This window comes from Siphateles boraxobius, unplaced genomic scaffold, assembly GCF_051911475.1.
Source record: "Siphateles boraxobius isolate OS27281-9 unplaced genomic scaffold, OSU_SipBor_1 46, whole genome shotgun sequence".
NCBI lineage: Eukaryota > Metazoa > Chordata > Actinopteri > Cypriniformes > Leuciscidae > Siphateles > Siphateles boraxobius.
In genome coordinates, this window is record NW_027509097.1 from 16897643 (window position 1) to 16916390 (window position 18748).

Consider the following 18748-nt stretch of genomic DNA (forward strand, 5'->3'; position numbering starts at 1 on the left):
CATGTCGCAACTTGCCCGCCATCTCCTCCTCTGCAATTAGAAGCATCTGAGGTCGCTTCGAGCCATGTATGTCCCTGGCGTGCTCAACCGTGTGGCCGACGAGCTATCACGAGCTGTGCTTCCGGGAGAATGACGACTCCATCCCCAGGCGGTTCAGCTGATCTGGAGAGAGTTCGGGAAGGCTCAGGTAGATCTGTTTGCCTCTTCATAGACCACCCACTGCCAGCTGTTTTACTCCCTGACCGAAGGAACACTCAGCACAGACGCACTGGCACACAGCTGGCCCCGGGGCCTCCGCAAATATGCATTTCCCCTAGTGAGCCTACTTGCGCAGACACTGTGCAAAGTCAGGGAAGACAAGGAGCAGGTTCTTCTGGTGGTTCCCTATTGGCCCACCCGGACTTGGTTCCCAGAACTCATGCTCCTTGTAACAGTCCCTCCCTGGCCCATTCCTCTGAGGAAGGATCTTCTGACTCAGAGACGTGGCACCCTATGGCACCCGCGTTCAGACCACTGGAAACTCCATGTCTGGTCCCTGGATGAGACGCGGAGGTTCTAGGTGACTTACTTAAAACTTCTTGTGCCCAAGGTTCCTACCACTCCCTTCAGGTACCAGGTAGTGAACCTGCAAACGCTGCCCTTGGAGGAGGCAGACCCAGCCCTGACTTTGCTCTGTCCTGTTTGCGCTCTGCATTTGTAAGTGGACAGAACTCAAAGTCTCAGGACCTCAGACCAGCTCTTTGTCTGTTACGGAGGCCAGCAGAAGGGAAAAGCTGTCTCCAAGCAGAGGATGGCCCACTGGATAGTGATTGTCATCGCCTTGGCTTACCAAGCACAAGGAGTGCCCTGCCCAACACCTAACACGTTCGCTAGATATTATAGCCTACGTGTAGAGCCGGTCTCCTCCCGTGTTCTCACCCTAAACGGGTAGAAGCACCGAAAGGTCCGGCTCTGTCGGATTGCTGCACCCTACTGTGCACCCTTATTGCTCCAGAGTGAAAAACCTGTCGAGTCTTCCAACACCCCCGGCCCGGACATGGCGGAGCGTCCGGTGCCAGGCCTTTTTCCGCTGAATCCTTGAGAACCGGATCTGGGCTGGGTTCCATATGTGTGACTCTACAGGGATCCCATGTGTGTATATTCTCCACGGCTGCTCCTAAGACGGAAGCCCGTGTCTTTCCCCTGGGCTAAGTCACCCATTATTTCATATGCAGTACAACCTCCAGGTTAGTCCATATGTATTTTCCACATAACTCTTTGCAGAAGTGGCTGCCGCAGCGTTCTCCTTCCTAAACAGAAAGGGCATGCTTTCCCAGTGTTATGCAATATCTCACTGTATGGGTTATCACGGAACAACAGTGACAGATACATTCTGTTTTTCCTCCTCCTATCGTCCTTCCAGGCAAGAAGGTGTAAAGGCTTGCACGGGACGCTGGATGGGGTGCAGTGGCTGTGGCGGTTTGGTAGGGATTCCTATTGGTCAGTCATGACCTACGTAGTAGTGACTGACCGATAGGGAACATCTCGGTTACATATGGTAACCCTCATTCCCTGAGGGAGGGAACGGAGACGTAGGTCTCGTCGCCACATCTGCTGCCACCTGCCGGGGCGGCCAGCTTATCACGCTTGGCTCCTCAGCAAAAAACTGAAGTGCAATTGCAGCAGCTGCTTATTATATACCCGCGCTGCGAGGCCACGCAGCTGATGCAAATGATTGCATGCCACTGTGTATTGGCTTGTTTAGTTTCACTCTAAGTAGATTGGCCTCTCTAGCGAGATTCCTATTGGTCAGTCATGACTCCGTTCCCTCCCTCAGGGAACAAGGGTTACCATATGTAACCGAGACAGTTTTCAAACAAGTTGAGGACCCCTAAATATATGATCATCCCATTAATAAACTATAAAGGCGACCCACTTTGTTAGATAAAATTAAGCTAAGATATGTTTCCGGAATTAAATCTTTTTTCATGTATAAATTTTTTATTAAATAATTCATTAATTAAATAAATAATATATTGTCTTTCCATTAAATAAAATACATCAAAGAAACCTGAAAGTTTCACAGGCTCCACAAAAATATTAAGCAGCAAAACGTTTTTCAAATCAGCTTATTATAATGATTTCTGAAGGATCATGTGACACTGAAAACGAGTAATGATGCTGAAAATAAAGACTTTTCATCAGAAATACGTTAAATTAAAAAAAAAATTAAATTGAAAATAGTTATTTTAAACTACTGTCATAGTATTTTTATTTCTTACTGGTAGAAACTAGGGCTGTATGGTGTCAACACAATAAAATAGCAATGATTATTAATTTCTTCCCCAAATGAATCAGTAATAATATAGACAAGACACAAGCACAACTACAAGCCTATACTCCAGAAACCCGTGCAAAACAATGTTTACATTAATAAAGCATGAGTCACAATCAGCGGCAGAGTTGAAATAGCCAAAAGAGGCCCACATAAGCAATTTTTACAGCATTGTGAATAACACTTTCTGCCGTGACATGTTCTTCTCCCACAGCTCAGATATTCCTTTGATGGTAGACACATGGTGGACTCAAGAGTCAATACACTATCAGTTGATTATCTTAGAACACAGCCAAACCCAAAGACACAGATGTGAAGGCTTTGATGCGCTCCTGTTTTTTGTGTAGAGGAAGAAAGGAACCTTTCTCAAGTTTGTGTAGGAGTCTGTGTGTGTGTTCTGACATTCTTTCAAAGCCAAATTAAGTATTATGGATGATCAGGGAGCGGCAAATAGCTGTCGGAGGGGCTATGATATTTTATATAATTCATCTTAAACTTAGTGTGCGCGAACTGGATTTAAAAAGTCGTGAATGTTTCAAAATAATGATGAAAACCAGATTAAAAGACAACAAAAATGCCTCCCACCACATCTAAATAATTCGAAAAAACAACACATTTTGAAATTACACACTGAAACTACTACACCCAAAAAACTTTAAAATGTAACTGACTGTAAATAAATTTCAACTACAGAGGGTCTATATTGGTTCCACAGTACCTGAGGACGATTTGCGGCAGTGACTGACGTCTGGGGGGTTCCAGACGTGAGAAACACTGGCCTTTAACCAGGACGGTGCTCATCTGCTCAAAGTGTACCCTCTTCCCCGTGGGACTGGAGGGGATGAAGTGAGGAGGATCAGGAAAGGCAGACGAGAAAACAGGGGAAGAGAAAAGATAGAAAAGCAACCAGTTAGGTTACAGAAGAAAAGCAGAGATGGGAAAAAATTAATGCATTTAAAAAGTTGACAGGATCATATTAATTGCAGTAGAAAAGCAGAATGGAGGTTAATAAAGAGAAAAGACTCTATGTCATGCAAAATTTGAGCACAAGAAGAGATGCTGAAAAAGATGCACACATGCAGTAAAAACGAATATTAATACATTCGTTTGATTAACTGCTGTGTCTCCTCACAGTGGAGGACTTCATCCATACAAGGAAGATAAAACATTGCAAGCCATTAAGATGAACAGCACTTGTTACTGAGTCTAAGGAGCAAACAGAGATTTAAAAAGAATAATAAAAAAAACAATCTTTTGTTTATTCTTTATTTAGTACCTGTAATGAATATTAGCCTTTTAGCTTGTAAAAAGTAACTCTAAAAAGATTAATGCAACAGTTTTTGAGTTATGACAACTTCTAATGAAAGTATGTGCAACCAATATACTACATTTAGAGGAACTTAATCATTTCTAGCAATACAATTTTGAAAAGTTAATTATTTTGAAAAATTTAAGCTGCACATTAATTGTTAAAAGATTGCAATATCGATTCGAACACCCACGCAATCTTATTCCTAAATAACAATAACAAGATCTTAATAAATAATTCGCCTGTCTATTAAACATTCAAATGTGTTTGCACTACCACTGACCCAGATTCAGAAAGCAGTCACGTTTAGGTATGAAACTGCTTCACTAGCCGTATTTTCAACCACACATTATTGTTATTTCTGTGTTTAAAATATTAAAATTACCAAAGAAGTACCTACTGAGATAAAAGTTTATATTTTGGATATAAACACTAATGTTTATGGTAGCGATCAAAATAGCATAGCTTGGTTCTTCAAATAATGATCGTTAAATAACGGTTAAGTTGTTACGCCAAAAAAAACCTGCTGATTCAAAAACGCTAATTCATCCAGTAATGAATATAATGAAATCATTTTCATCTTAAATCATTTTTTAAACAAATAATTCATTCAAATAAATTAAACATTTTTAAATAGACTGCAGTAATTAATATTTTATTGTATTTTTGCAGTAAATTACATGTTTTGTTTAGGTGTCCCTTCAGGATCGTGGAATAATCGTGATCTCTATTTGGAAGAAAAAAAACTTGATTCTCAATTTATCCAGAATAGTGCAGCTCTAGTTCCAACAAATGTTAATATAAATTGAGTTGTGGACTATCTATTTCAGTTCAAATTAACAGAGTTAGCATAGCACATACTATGCAAGTTATTTACCACGAGCACTACTCTTGGTAGTAATGTAACCACAAATATAACAGAAAGTCTATTATATGTAAAAAATAACAGCAATAAACTCTAACAGCTTTCCCTTTACTAAAAAACACATCAAACATCAATAATTGTAACATTTCTTCTCCTTATTCAGTCTAATGCAAAGCATGCTGGAAACTAGAAATCCACTGCCCGAGACATATCAAGATAATTTCATTTAAGTTACTACAACTTAATTCATTCATTCCTTCATAATAAAATAATTTTAAAAATAAGAAATATCAGTTTACATTATACACAGTATTAGGTTGATGTATTGATCAACATTATGTCAACAGAACAGAACTCATCAAAATAATGTTTGCATCTAGAATTTTTATCATGCATCTATGCATTTAAGTTGTGGCAACAGGTCACCTAAATTATTTTTAGATTGTATGTTATTAAAGGAGTTGTTCACTTTCAAATGTAAATTAGCCCGTGATTTACTCACCCTCAAGCCATCCTAGGAGTAAATGACTTTCCTCTTTCAGACGAATGCAATCAGAGTTATATTAATAAACACCCTGACGCTTCCGAGATTTATAATGGCAGTGGATAGCAACCCTCAGAAGAAAAATATTCAAATTTAACACGTTACAAAGTAAAATTCTAGCTTCCAGCCAAACGAACATACACAGTCTACTTGCGCCGAACGTGCAACTTATGACATCGGCAGTAGCGTAGTGTGTCATGGCGTACCGTAAATATCAGCAGTATGTCACATTACTCGCATAAGTTGCGCTTTACACTTAAGTCAAATCTGTATATTAGTTTGGCGGAACGCTAAAAATTATGAATATTTTTCTTATAGAAACTCATGGTTTTGCTTCAAAAGGCCTTTATTAACCCCCTGGAGCCGTGTGGAGAACTTTTATGATGGATAGATGCACTTTTTTGAGCTTCAAACTGTTGGTTGCAATCCACTGCTATTATAAAGCTTGCGTGCGTCAGGGTGTTCATTTATATAACTATTGTATTCGTCTGAAAGAAGAAAGCCATATACACCTATGGCTTGGGGGTGAGTAAATCATGGGGTAAATCCAGCTCTAGTGTTTTGGAACATGGAGCTGGTTTTTAACTGATCTGAGACAGTCATTAATTCTAATAGACCATCTTGGACCAGCTGGCCATACCACTTTAAGGTGGTCAAACATATTTTTGCAATTCAGTATCCGGTTGAACAGCTTGGACTAGCTATAAACTCAGCTAAAAGCTCAAGTGAAAGGAGGCCAAAAGGCTAATGAACCATTAAAGACAGTATATGTACTAAATGAAGAATATATTTTAGAAGAAGTTGTGCATCTTTTTCAGAAACATCTTTCCCCCATGGAACTGAAATAACACAACGGTGGCCCAAAAACCTTTACTCCTAATCTCCTCTTCAAACAGCAATAAACAATGACACATAAAGTCAGTGAACCAACCTGGCATTAAAACAATTTTTGAGCAACTCCAAAATGACACTGAAATAAACAAGGCTATGAACACTATGTTATCAGTTTTTCTACTGTGCTAGCCAGCATTATACTAATGCAGATTTGCACTTCAAATAACTTTTAACATCCCTGCATGCATATTAGCTAGCCACCATTAGTTTGTAAAGAAAATGGCCCAACACAACACAGCATCACAAAGGACACAACTATGCAAAACAGTGGTACACACCAAAGACAATTGTAAAGTGCAAGAGAACAGTAAATAAAGTTATTATCTTGTATTGTTACATTTCTTTTACCACTGCCAAAGTAAGTAAGCCAGTCAACTACTCAACTACAAGTAAGCCAGTAAAACGTAAATGCTATGGCTTTTGCAGCGCTAGGAAAACATTGGCTCAACTGATAGCGTAAGTTTGGGGCGGGACAATCAGTTTGTCCAACCAGTGAAAGCTGATAGACAACTAGTGAAAACTAAATCTTTATTTATTAATTTTTTAACATTTAGTTCCATGAGAGAATTCTACACTCCACCTTAATATTTACAATACTGTTCAAAGTTTGGGGTTGTTAAGATTTTTTTATGTTTTTGAAAGAAGTCTCTTATACTCACCAATGAATGTATTTTATCTAAAATGCAGTAAAAAACTAAAAATATTGTGAAATATTATTACAATTTAGTTTTCTATTTTAATTTATTTTCACATGTAATTTATTCCTGTGATGGCGAAGCGGTATTTTCAGCATCATTACTCGCATGATCCCCCAGAAATTATTCTAATGTGCTGATTTGATGCTCAAAAAACATTTCTTATTATTATCAATGTTGAAAACAGTTGTGCTGCTTAATATTTTTGTGGAAACCATGATACCTTATTCTTTGATGAATGGAAAGTTCAAAAGAACAGCAATTATTTGAAATAGAAATCTTATGTAACACTATACATGTCTTTACTGTCATTTTTGATCAATTAAATGCGTCATTGGTGAATTAAAGAAAAATTTATTTAAAAACAAATTTTTTTACTGACCCCAAACTTTTGAACAGTAGTGTTTGTGGATGTGTAATTTTACCTCTTGATGGTCTGGGAGATGGAGGGTTTGCGTAGGACCGAGGGTCTGCGGCAGGCATTGGGGTCGACCGGCGGGCATCTGAGCTGGATGTTTTCAGTGGGTACACTGGCACTCCGCAGGTACAAGCTATTACGCATGACGGGCTGTAGGACAGGTGAATGGTAAAATATTTTAATTCTTTTTTATTTCATGGAAACACAAGTGTAACAATATCTCTTTGATCTTGAGCAAAAGTCTAGCATCAAATACCCACCTGGAGAAAGTTATTGTGTTCCTCCATGGGGTTCGGGACAATGGGGACGTGCAATCGGAGCCAAGGCGGTTTCTTCCTCTGCAGGCTGCTGTTCGTGCTCTCGTCCTCAGTTTCGGCCATGTCTGCCACCCCTCCCTTCGCCAGCTGTAGGATCAAACAGGGTCAGATAAACAGCTCAAACACACATAAATGCACAGATATGGGTGAACAATGCGCACACACACACACACAACATTGCTGCCTTACATAAGACACATGTCAAAATAATCCGCATTTCCATCTGGTTGTTGAGACATGATGATGCACTGCTGAGACGGCAGTCACATCAGAATAAAACTACAGCTGCTTTTGTCCTCCTGGGACTCACAGTGTCATGCTCAGCTGAGACATATTTTAATTGCACTTTTTTGACATTAAAATCGTCTTGTGAAATGGGCAGCTATGCACATACAGTATGAACACTACTACAGTAATTCATTGTGGCCTGTTACAATGCTTCAGTTAACTTAAAAAAATCAAATGTGAGAAAGGTTTATGCCCTGACTTCTCCACCAGAGGATGCAAATTGTCCTATTTTTCTGCAGTTTAATTATTTGAAATTGTTTGTAGCTATAGGGACCACTCTTAGAAAAAAAGGGTCCTTGACTCAATATAAAGGAGCCAAAAAAGGTTCTATATAAGGAGAAATGTCTTAAATGATTGCATAAAAGTTTCATGCTTGCTTAACATGTTATTTCATCTTTTTTCTACTCAAAGTACGTTTATTAACTGTTTATTAAAACAATTTAATTACATTTTAAACTTAATTAAAACAAAATTAATAAATCCATAAAATTATCCCATGAACCTTTTCTTTCAAAAGTGTGCCTTTGCCCATTTATAGTTTTTCCCTTCAAAAAAAGAAAATTGTTTGTATTCCTATAGGAATATTTTAATTTTTTAACAAAAACTCCTGAAAGATGTATGATGAGGTGGTCAGATAGGCTGGGCTGCTAACAAAAATTCACTCCACTAGAACAGTGGAGTAACATCACAGTCCTTCTCTATCAAGGCACTTAACTCAAGTGAGTCTGTCCCTGCTGTTAGTGTACTGCAGGTCAATACTGATGATGAAAAGCATTTCCTAGAGCTGCTAACTTTAAACAGCACAGGCAAACAAACAGAACATGCATAACCAAAATGTTTCATATCAGCACAGCTCCAGGGGCTGGTTGTATAAACATAGCCATTATGTTAAGACAGTGTCTTAAGTTCTAGTGTGGCCAATAGCAGTTAGTCTGGGGATGTCAGTTTTACTTTTCGGTATTAGATTAGACTAATATACGTTTTTATATACAGTAACTAATTTAAAAAAGCTCTGAGCAGTCTTAAAGAAAAAAAAAATGGTGTCTAACTTGTAAGACTAGTCTTAGCCGGTTTATGCAACCGGCCCCAGAACTGTTGATAATTCCGAGACTTGTAATGATTGCAATATATATAGTAATATTAACAGCTTTAAATAAATATTAAATACAAATCTATTTTTGGAATGCCAAATAAAGTAATAAAAATAATAAGCCTAATATAATTGTTTATGTGTATTTTAATATTGTATTACACCAATGTAAATATAGATACAGCCATAAAGAGAATTTGTTTTCTGATGGCTTACCAGAGCCTCAGACTTCAAGATTTCATAAAAGCAATGAAAAACTGTTTACTAAAAACCTGGTTGTAAGTGAAAATATAGCTATTCAAAGCAACACATGACACACACAGGACAAATCAGAGCCTGTTTGTCTGTTCTTTTCTAAATGTCTGTGGCTGAATACTATATAGACTCTGTAATATAATTATTGAACCTATTGGCTTTATTTAAAATGACTTAGCCAAATAGCCAAAAGTGCTATTTGAAACCTACTCTCAGTGACTGTACAGACAGTTTAGATCATGAAGCATTGCAGAAATATGAATGAATAGCGCTTTTTTCTTATGAAAACTAGGGCATTTTTACTAAAAGTTCAACTTAATCCTTCAAATAACACCCTATGAGTGGGGAGGGGAAACCCAGCACATCCTAGTGCAGCAGACCATATTTTTATCCAAACAAACACATTAAAATGTGGTTGTAGGAATTTCAGGTTTGGGCAAGAGAGTAGCACTTACTCTTATAAACTTACAAAAGAATTGTTCTTTATATTTATATCTTGAATTTCAGTATTTCCCAGACCCATGTCATCTGTCATTCATTGCATGTGTCTTGGAAGCACAGGTTAAAGCAATATGTGACAATTGGCAAACGATTAGCTAAGGTCACAGATACAAGCCTTTATAAGCTCTTGATTCATACAATTTATCTTCTCTGCCTTTGACGAGAAATTATAGCCTTTCCTTTCCAATCATACTAAACTGCTGATAAAACCACAGCGATTGACTGAAAACTACTACAGAAACAGGGCATTAGAGGAACCAAGAATTTCCCAGAAATCCACTTGAATCCAGTAACCTAATTGCTAGTTACCATATAAAGACCTTTAGCTCATAGCTGTTAGCAACATGCAAACAGCAATAAAAACAAACATTCTGCTAGCATAAATCTGATCTGATATACATCCCCCAGCCAACACTTCATAAATTATTAAATCAGGTTATTCGGAAGGCACCCAATCTGTACTCTCAAATGAACTGATGTAAAATATGGATTACTACAGTTATATTGACACTAAAGGGGTTATTTTCCTACACACTTAATGACTCCTACACACAGATGTGATGTGTTTCACATTCATTACATGAAAATATAGCTGTTTATATGCTGTTTGTCCAAGAATATAAAACAATTACGGTTTCTAAAGCAGTATATATTCTCTGTTTTTAATTCATCACCGCTTGGTCAAACTGTTCAATGATAGTGATCCAAAGGAATTGTTTCTTATACAGAAGAAGTGACATAAGGAGCCCACATGAGTAGGCTGTTGTGTTTGTAAGGTTTGTTATTGCAGCAAAATACTGTGTATACGGAGTCTTTCAGAGCACTGTGGTGAATAAAAACATTTATAACATCAAAAGCAAATCACATCAGGGGCCTCAATATTCTCTCATTATCTGAGGCGCAAATTCACTAAACAGTTCAGCATGTGGCATTTCAGCGTCATACTCGCAATCGCATGCCACCCGCACCAAATTAGGCATTTTGTACTGGATTCACAAATGTGAATGTGCAATTAACATGACTATTCTGATGCAATTAATGCGTTTCCTGCTTTGCAATCAGTAGTTCTCCTTCCTGAGGTCTTCCAACAGGAGATCTGTGCTAGAAAGGACATGGGTGATGTTTTGACTTGGGCCAGATGTTCCAATGGGACACTGAGTTGATTTTTGTAGACAGGACTAGAAGGCAGATGTACATGATGAATGACCTCATTTGGAAAGCACTTCCTTCCTGAGCAGGGATGCTTTTTCTCTGCTTTCACTCTCACATACACGATTATATTAAAAGATGTGCTCGGGATTCAACACCGTAGGATATTCCTTATTTTGTGGATGCAATCTGTAGATTTTCAAACAAATCTTTAAATAATAATTGGAAATATATTAATATAGAAGGTCAACATGGTTACAGTAAGAAAGTCAGCAACCCATTGCTGACTGACTAATGGCACACGCACATTTTTCCCTGCAAAAGATGGCTAAAAACCGCTGGTCTTGTTCGAAACACTGGCTCAACTGAGACAAATTCATTCCATGAGCAACAATTTGACACAATAGATCCTCACAGAAAAGAGGGACGACAAAGACATTCAGAAGCCACAGGAATCTGAATCTGTGTTTTTCATCCTTTTGACATCAATAGGAACCTTCACAAAATAGGCACATTCATTCAACTCTAATAACTGAAACGCTGCAGTGACATTTACTCTGATTTGTGCTCCAGGTTCATATTTTAAACAAAGAAAGACATGTCCAATGATAATCTCTGTGCAGTGCATTAACCACAGAGGTAAATAAGCATCCATTTACTAGTTGTCACTGTGTGAGCGTTTCAGAGCTTTAATGATGCATTTGGCATCAATAAATGCTGAAAAACTTGTATGCACCTTTAGGAACCAAGCGATTGGGCATGAATCCGGCTGATCCGGGCAGAGTGCTCTCTGCACATTCTGGGAAATGCCGCACATACCACTGGACTGCTAGAGCCGTTCTGCACTATTTCATCGCATTTATTTTGGTTGGCCAGTGAGGTTAAAACTGGATAGAGTGCACTATAATGACTCAGCTGACCTCTGCATGATGGGTCAGCCTGATCTTAGAGTTAACTTGTTCATATGATGGAGGTCTCACTCTCCAGCGTTTTCACCAGCAAGCTAGCTTTTTTTCTATGATCAATCATCATCACTTTATTAAAAGACAATATATTTTTGAAAGGCTGGTTAAATTTGAAGGTTAGCATCATAGTAAAGGGTCAATGACAAACAGGAGTGTTCTTGATAAAGAAAATTAACAAAACAAAATATGGTGAATAATATAATACAGATATTAATAAGCAATTCTGTAGTATTGTTGATAGATTATATATTTTTTGATTTGAAAATAATTAAATATTATGCTAAATTACTTGTTTTTCTTTTCAAGAATTTCTTTCTTTTAAGATTTGTTTTCTTTATCATATCAGGAGAAATGAATATCAAAGTGAATTTTAATACAGAAAAAATATGCTAATAATATACAGAAGGTGTATTCAAGTTATTGTACTAATGAACTGCATTTTAATGTACATTGCTGTTTGGGGTCAGTAAGATTAAAAAATATATATATTCAACAAATATGCATTACACTGATCAAAAGTGAGATTAAAGACATTCATAATGTTATAAAATGTTTCTTTAAAATAAATGCTGTCCTTTTGAACTTTCTATCAAAAATTCTGTGTGTGTGTATGTATGGGGGGGGGGGGGGGGGGGATTAAGCAGCACAACTATTTGCAACAGTGATAATTATAGGATGTTTCTTGACCAGCAAATCAGCATATTAGAATGATTTCTGAAGGATCATGTGACACTGAGGACTGGAGAAATGATGCTGAAAATTCAGCTTTGCCATCACAGGAATAAATTACATTCTAAAATATATTGAAATTTATAGTTGTTTTGTATAGTTATTTTAGACTATAATAATATTTTACAAAATTACTATTTCTTTTTTTACAGTCATTGAGATCAAATAAATGCAGATTTGGGGAGTATAAGAGACTTTTAAAAACAAAACGTGTATTTTTGAATAACATATGAATTGATAATGAATAAAAAAACAAAAACAACTCTAGACCAAAATAAACTATCTTGAAATTAATCTAAAAATTAATCTAAACTAATCTATTCAAGGCCATTAGAGCTCCTCTGTTTCTCTTGGCTGAAGACTGAACACACTTACGGCTCTTTAAATTAACAAAACGGTCCATTAAAACTCTGTGACTGTGCTTCAGAGTGATGCCGTTTTAAAACATCCGTATCAATATGCCTGGATTTCAGTGTGCTGACAGAGTGGCACTGGTGGTGATCCCAGAGTGCATGCTGGGTGGAGCAAAGGTGTTGAACGGTTCCTGCTAGGGGACTTCAGATCCATCTTCTGACCTGCCAACAAACATCTTTCTGTCTCAGTTGCGTCCATCGCCAGCCAAGAGGACTTTCTGCAGCACATGCCTAAACAGCATGTGATCTCCATTTAAATACTTTCCAGGGTGATGGCCGCCTGGAGCATTTCCCACTAGAGAGGAATCGCTGTGTGGGCTGTCAGTATCGATTTGTTTTTGCTGTTAAAATCCTCACTGGCTTTTGATGGATACGTTAAAACTGTACTAATAAAGTCAATCTGTGTCATTAATTTAGAGGGACAAAATTACTTCAACACTTCCATTACATCACTTAAAGGAAGAAAATTGCAATATTTCAGAAACAAAAGCAATTTACTTCTGGAAAATCCCTTCAATTGTGCATTCACTCCAAAGTGAATCAGTCTTTGCAACTGCCAAAGAAGCTGTTTGAGAATAATATAGGCTACTTCTCAACTCTAAAAGCACACAAACCTTTACAAGAGTGGCTGGTCTGGAAGACTGTTTTATACTTAATATGCTGTAATTGTGACAGCATAATAATGGTTGAAAATGGAGGGAACTTTCGAGCCATATTCATTGAAGAACCGGCAGAAAGACGCTCGCTTAATCTGACAACTGTTGCAGAGTATGAGCAAAAACAGGCCAAATCTCACATGAATGGCACACAAAAACGCAAACCTGATGTTGATGTCGTTTGCGTGGAACCACCAGGAAACAGCAGTCAAAACCCCATAAGAGAGAGTGTGGAGGCACAAACCAGTCCCTAATTTACATTTACATTAAGCCACTATTCCAGTAAGATGGACACCAACATGCCAAACTTTATAGGCTTGTAGGACCGTCAAAAATATGAATTAATATAAATCATTAAGGTTTTGGGGAAGAGACATTAACATAACCTGAATTATCCATGACTTTGAGTTCGCATACAATAATTTTTTTTTTAAAAAGTGCCCCTTTTACATTTTTTTCAGATATTACCTTTCATGTAGTGGATTATATAGCTGTTTTTGTAAAAGTTCTGTGTAAAAGGTCAAAGTGCACGATAAATAGAGTTATTGTCTCCCAAAAGCAAGGACAGATTCTTAACTGCTTGAAACAAGTCCTCAGTAAGTCTCACACACGTATGTACAGTACTGTATGTTTGTTACGAATTTGCAGCCTATGCCAGCTCCAGCCTATAAGATGCTGTTTTCTGCACTGTGAATCCACTTTGCAAAGGATAAGGACTCGAATTGAAACCAACACCATCATTACTGTTCATTTCACTGTATAGTGCTGAGGCGGCCCCCAGAGCTGAAATTCAGATATGGTTTCTGACATACGCTGTAAGCCAGGGATGGGCAACTCCGGTCCTCAAGGGCCACTGTCCTGCAGAGTTTAGCTCCAACCCTGACAAGAATTATTTTTTAGTAATCCTGAAAACATTGATTAGCTTGTTCAGGTGTGTTTAAATAGGGTTGGAGCTAAACTCTGCAGGACAGTGGCCCTCGAGGACCGGAGTTGCCCATCCCTGCTGTAAGCAGTAGACCAATCACAATAGACAGACCATCTGGCCAATCAGAGGCCCTTAGAAAGGAGGGGTTTAGAGAGAACGAATCCTTTAATCCAGGGATGGGCAACTCCGGTCCTCGAGGGCCACTGTCCTGCAGAGTTTAGCTCCAACCCTAATTAAACACACCTGAACAAGCTAATCAATGTTTTCAGGATTACTAAAAAATAATTTTTGTCAGGGTTGGAGCTAAACTCTGCAGGACAGTGGCCCTCGAGGACCGGACTTGCCCATCCCTGCTTTAATCGAACTGTTTCAGACACTGTAAGAAAAGAGGTGATGCTGCAATGCATATACAATTTAGTGGGGTTTTTTTTACCTTGGATGCCAAAGGTCATCTCCAAAACAAAATGTTTGACCTTTAAAATAACAAAATAGGGGCAATTTAAGAATGCATTGGGGAAAAAGTTTTTTCCTAAAAAACTTATTTAAAAAAAATGTATGCCAATCTATAAAGGTTTTATTTTCAAGCATTTAAATGCAGAAATTAAAAACATGCTCATCATAGAAAAGTTTGTAATCATTTTATGCATGAATTGCATTTTCATTGATTTTTAAAAACAAATCAAAGACATGTCTTTGACCCATATATCAAATTTTAGAGAAATGCCATGTGTAATCATCTTTGTAGCCTACAGTATATGTCTTAAAAATAACTTGGCTGGCCTCCATTAACTGACTCATGTCTGCCAAGAGTTTGACTTTGGGATATAACAAAGAATGCCGTCTGTGTTCACATATCAGTTCTCTCCAATGAATCCAACACACCCAATTAATAGCCACTGAGAGGTTCCTCTGCTTTACACTTCATAATCCCAGCTTCCATCAACATGCAGAAACATGTAACTCAAACAGGCTAAGCCTCGCACCAGCATTACACAGCAGAACATGAATGGAGCTCATATAAAAACCTCTTTTAACCATACGTTGAAAACGGCTTCTATTCAAAGGAAAGCAAAAGAATGATAAAGTCTGTAGCCCTGCAGATGGGCAAATGGTGTTGTATTTGAGAGCTGTGGGGTGGATCGACGCCTTTGTCTAAGAAGTGGCTGCTTTCACAATAGTGCTCATTATGAGGCATATTCACACTGTGAATTTGACATGAACACTTTCTCTGTTTGATCACACAGTATGAAAATAAAATGTTAATAATTGTATGCAGATGGTGCATGAGCTTGAAAAGAAAACAGACAATAAAAGGAATGTTTCAAACATCTGACATCCAAGATCAAATAAAGACGCACAAGGTCTCGAATCACACGAAAGCCAAATGTTTCCTCCCCAAAACACTTTAGACTCGGCAAGGGTTTTAACAGAAAGACATGTGATTATTTCTGTAGGAATTGGTAGAAATTCTTCCCTATTTAAACAGGAAAGCTTAAAGTCTTTCATTCAAGAAGCAGCAGGGTGTCCCACGCTTTTAATCACACTGAACACCATTTATAAGACCAGAATTAAATTACCTATCCTGAGTTTATTGGGTGAATCAAAAAGCCTGAGGATGTGCGTTTTTGCAAATGCATGCAATCGTATGTTTTTGGATATTTACTGCTAGTAAACTACATTTATATGATTTGACTATAAATAAAACCATTAAGCACTATATATTTAAATTAATTCTTATTACTGGCAGTAAGACCAAAAGGATGCTTTCAAAAAGGTCTAATATTAATCCTATAATATTTATGGAAGGAAAAACTATAACTATAATAAACTTTCATCACACAAAATGTTCATATGAAATTAATCTGAATGACTACTTTTATGATACTTTTTTGGAGTTTAACAGCCGCTGGTTCCCAAGCAGCTCATGCAACCTGCTAAACATCTTTTTATGCATTTCATCATGGAAGAAAAAGTCATACAGGTTTGGAACATCATAAGGGCGAGTAAATTATGACAGAATTTAAGTGAGCTTTAAAGTCAGCATGAACCGAAGTTGCGATAGTCTTTTCTTCCCTATTTTGACGTACATCCGTGAGAAACTTTTCGAACAAGAAAAATGTACACTCAAAAACATATGTTGGCTTTAATTAACTTTTTTATGTCAACAGGTTCCATATAACTGGGCTACGTTAAACAAACATAATTAGTTCATGTAACTTCAACATCATGGAATTAAGTCATTTTAAGCGATTCAATTAAAGTAGTCTCAAAGTGAATTTGTAAAGGCTTCCTGACATGATTCCGGTATTTTTTATATTCATTCATTCATTACTATTTCATTTATTTTAGTGACACAATTAAATTGATAGACTATAGCTAGATATTTGCTAGCAGTAGCACATATTAGCATCTTAAATGTGTATGCTCCTTCAACCAAAGCAGTAAAAAATATTAAAACAGTCCACAGCCAAACAAAATGCTCCACTCTTCTCCACAATGGCAATTTAAATGGCTCTATTAATTCCAATGTAAATGAACATTAAACATAATTACACACAATCAAGTCTTCCCCTTTTCTCATTTTATCAAAAAAATATAAAATAACACTTCATTTTAACATTTATTCTCTCTTAATTCAACCATATGCAAAGCATGCTGGGAACTAACAAGCACCGCCCAGTTTCAGTTAATGCAACACAAAACATTCATGTAATCCAACACAAATGGATTAAGTAAACTTAAATTTTACATATATTTAAGCAGATTGAACACAATCAAATTAAGTTAGGGCAAAATGGCATTTGGCGTCGCACTATACTGCCACCCTCTGGATGTAAGAATTTTTTACTTAACATAAATGGTTTGTGTTTAGACAACGCGTTAGGATTTTGTACTGTTGAGACTTAATTACGTGGACCTTAATAGAAAAAAATATTTCAAGTCAAAAAACACTATTATTGTAAGTAAACTAAATATAAATATATTATGTAAAGTGCACAACCCTCCTCGTTCATTTTTTTGAGTGGGGCGGGATTGATGTTGTCCACCTGGAATTGATTGGATCATTAATTGGAACCCCAATGTTTATCTGTGTGCACATTTTACAGAGGATAGCTTCCAGATCCTAAGAGACTACCAGATCCTAAGAGACTACAATGGCGGCTATGCACAAAAGCTTATCCTGAAAGACGGAGCGGTTCCCACTTTTTCGGGACAATCAGTTGCTTATGGATCACAACCTGTAAGTATGCTTTATTATTTGTTGTTGTGTTTTCTATTAACAATTCCAATAATCATTTTTATTTTGTTGCTGCAATGAAAACAAAGCCCAAAACTGTTTGGCTCCGCTCGCCAGCTAGCTAACATTACAGTGCTGGAGTCAGATCGACTAAACAGGGCAAATTAGTGTGAGACCGCAATTCCAACAAAGCTCACATAGTAGTGGAAAGATCTGCGCGTTATCTAATGACAACGCACAAATTAAAGAACATAGGCACAGTCGAATCATTTCTATAATGACCAACACAATCTGCCAAGAGCTGCTCAAATTAGCGTCTGGTTTAAGGCATGCTTTTTTTGGGCATTAAATAATGGCCTAAATACCATTAAACTGACTAGCGCAAACCTTAAAGTAAAACATAAACTTCGGCCTTCCTCACTGAGTTATTTTCTTTTTTTTTTCTTTTTAAAGAAGCATTTTCACCACCAGTGATGGGCATTTATTTAAATAATCTGAAATATTCAGGTCATCGACAACAGCCTAAAAGCCCCTAAAATATATGATGACGCACAGACTGCCCGAGAGCAGATGACCTTGTCCACGTGATGTCCTAAAGCCCAGACACAACCCATGTCTCTGCTGAGGCTACTGGGATTATAAAACCCCTGCTCATTCAGGATAAACTTAATTCTTCATAATATTTCTTTCTCAGCTTACAAAAAATCAGCTTACAGTAACAATAAAATTACAGTCCAATCCTGTTCCCTATGTAAGGTCTAGAGGTCCACTAATTAATACAAATGTGGCGTCTTTTCTACCGTGCCTTTATCATCACAACAGACAGAGTCTGGATGGGGCCTGTGGTTTCCTGATGGCCAGCAGTATTGAGAGAGACTCGGAGAAGCAGAGAAAGAGTTGGTTATGCACACATGGGATTTACCCACCACAGTCTGCTTTTTATTCCAAATTTAGCAGCCAGGAAACAGAGAACGAAAGAGAGAAAGAATCAAGAATAAAGCTAAAAATATCACAAATTAAAGGTAATTTGACCCTCCACAAGAGCTGTATCATTAGTTTTATTTTATTTGCTTTTATTTCCATTACTTCATGCCATAATGTCCTCACAAATTTTTTATTTTTTTTTCAAATCAACTTTTAGTAAACATCCAACAATATACTTTTTCATCTTCTAATTTCCACA

General features: G+C 37.4%; 2 protein-coding genes across 3 annotated transcripts in view; both read right to left on the bottom strand.

The window, feature by feature from the left end:
• The window catches only part of shisa9a (shisa family member 9a), a 736130-nt gene that overhangs the window by 249956 nt on the left and 467426 nt on the right, over positions 1-18748 (bottom strand). The gene's annotated exons all lie outside the window — the stretch shown is intronic.
• Positions 1-18748, bottom strand: part of rhbdf1b (rhomboid 5 homolog 1b (Drosophila)) — a 43931-nt gene that overhangs the window by 17778 nt on the left and 7405 nt on the right. The window contains exons 2-4 of one of the 2 annotated variants that reach the window (XM_077201083.1): positions 7300-7443; positions 7047-7189; positions 3033-3146 (exon numbers count right to left, since the gene is read on the bottom strand). In XM_077201083.1, coding sequence (XP_077057198.1) covers positions 3033-3146; positions 7047-7189; positions 7300-7419 — 377 coding nt within the window. In that variant the 5' untranslated portion in view covers positions 7420-7443. The remainder of the gene's footprint in view (positions 1-3032; positions 3147-7046; positions 7190-7299; positions 7444-18748) is intronic. The other variant, XM_077201084.1, reaches the window with a different exon arrangement.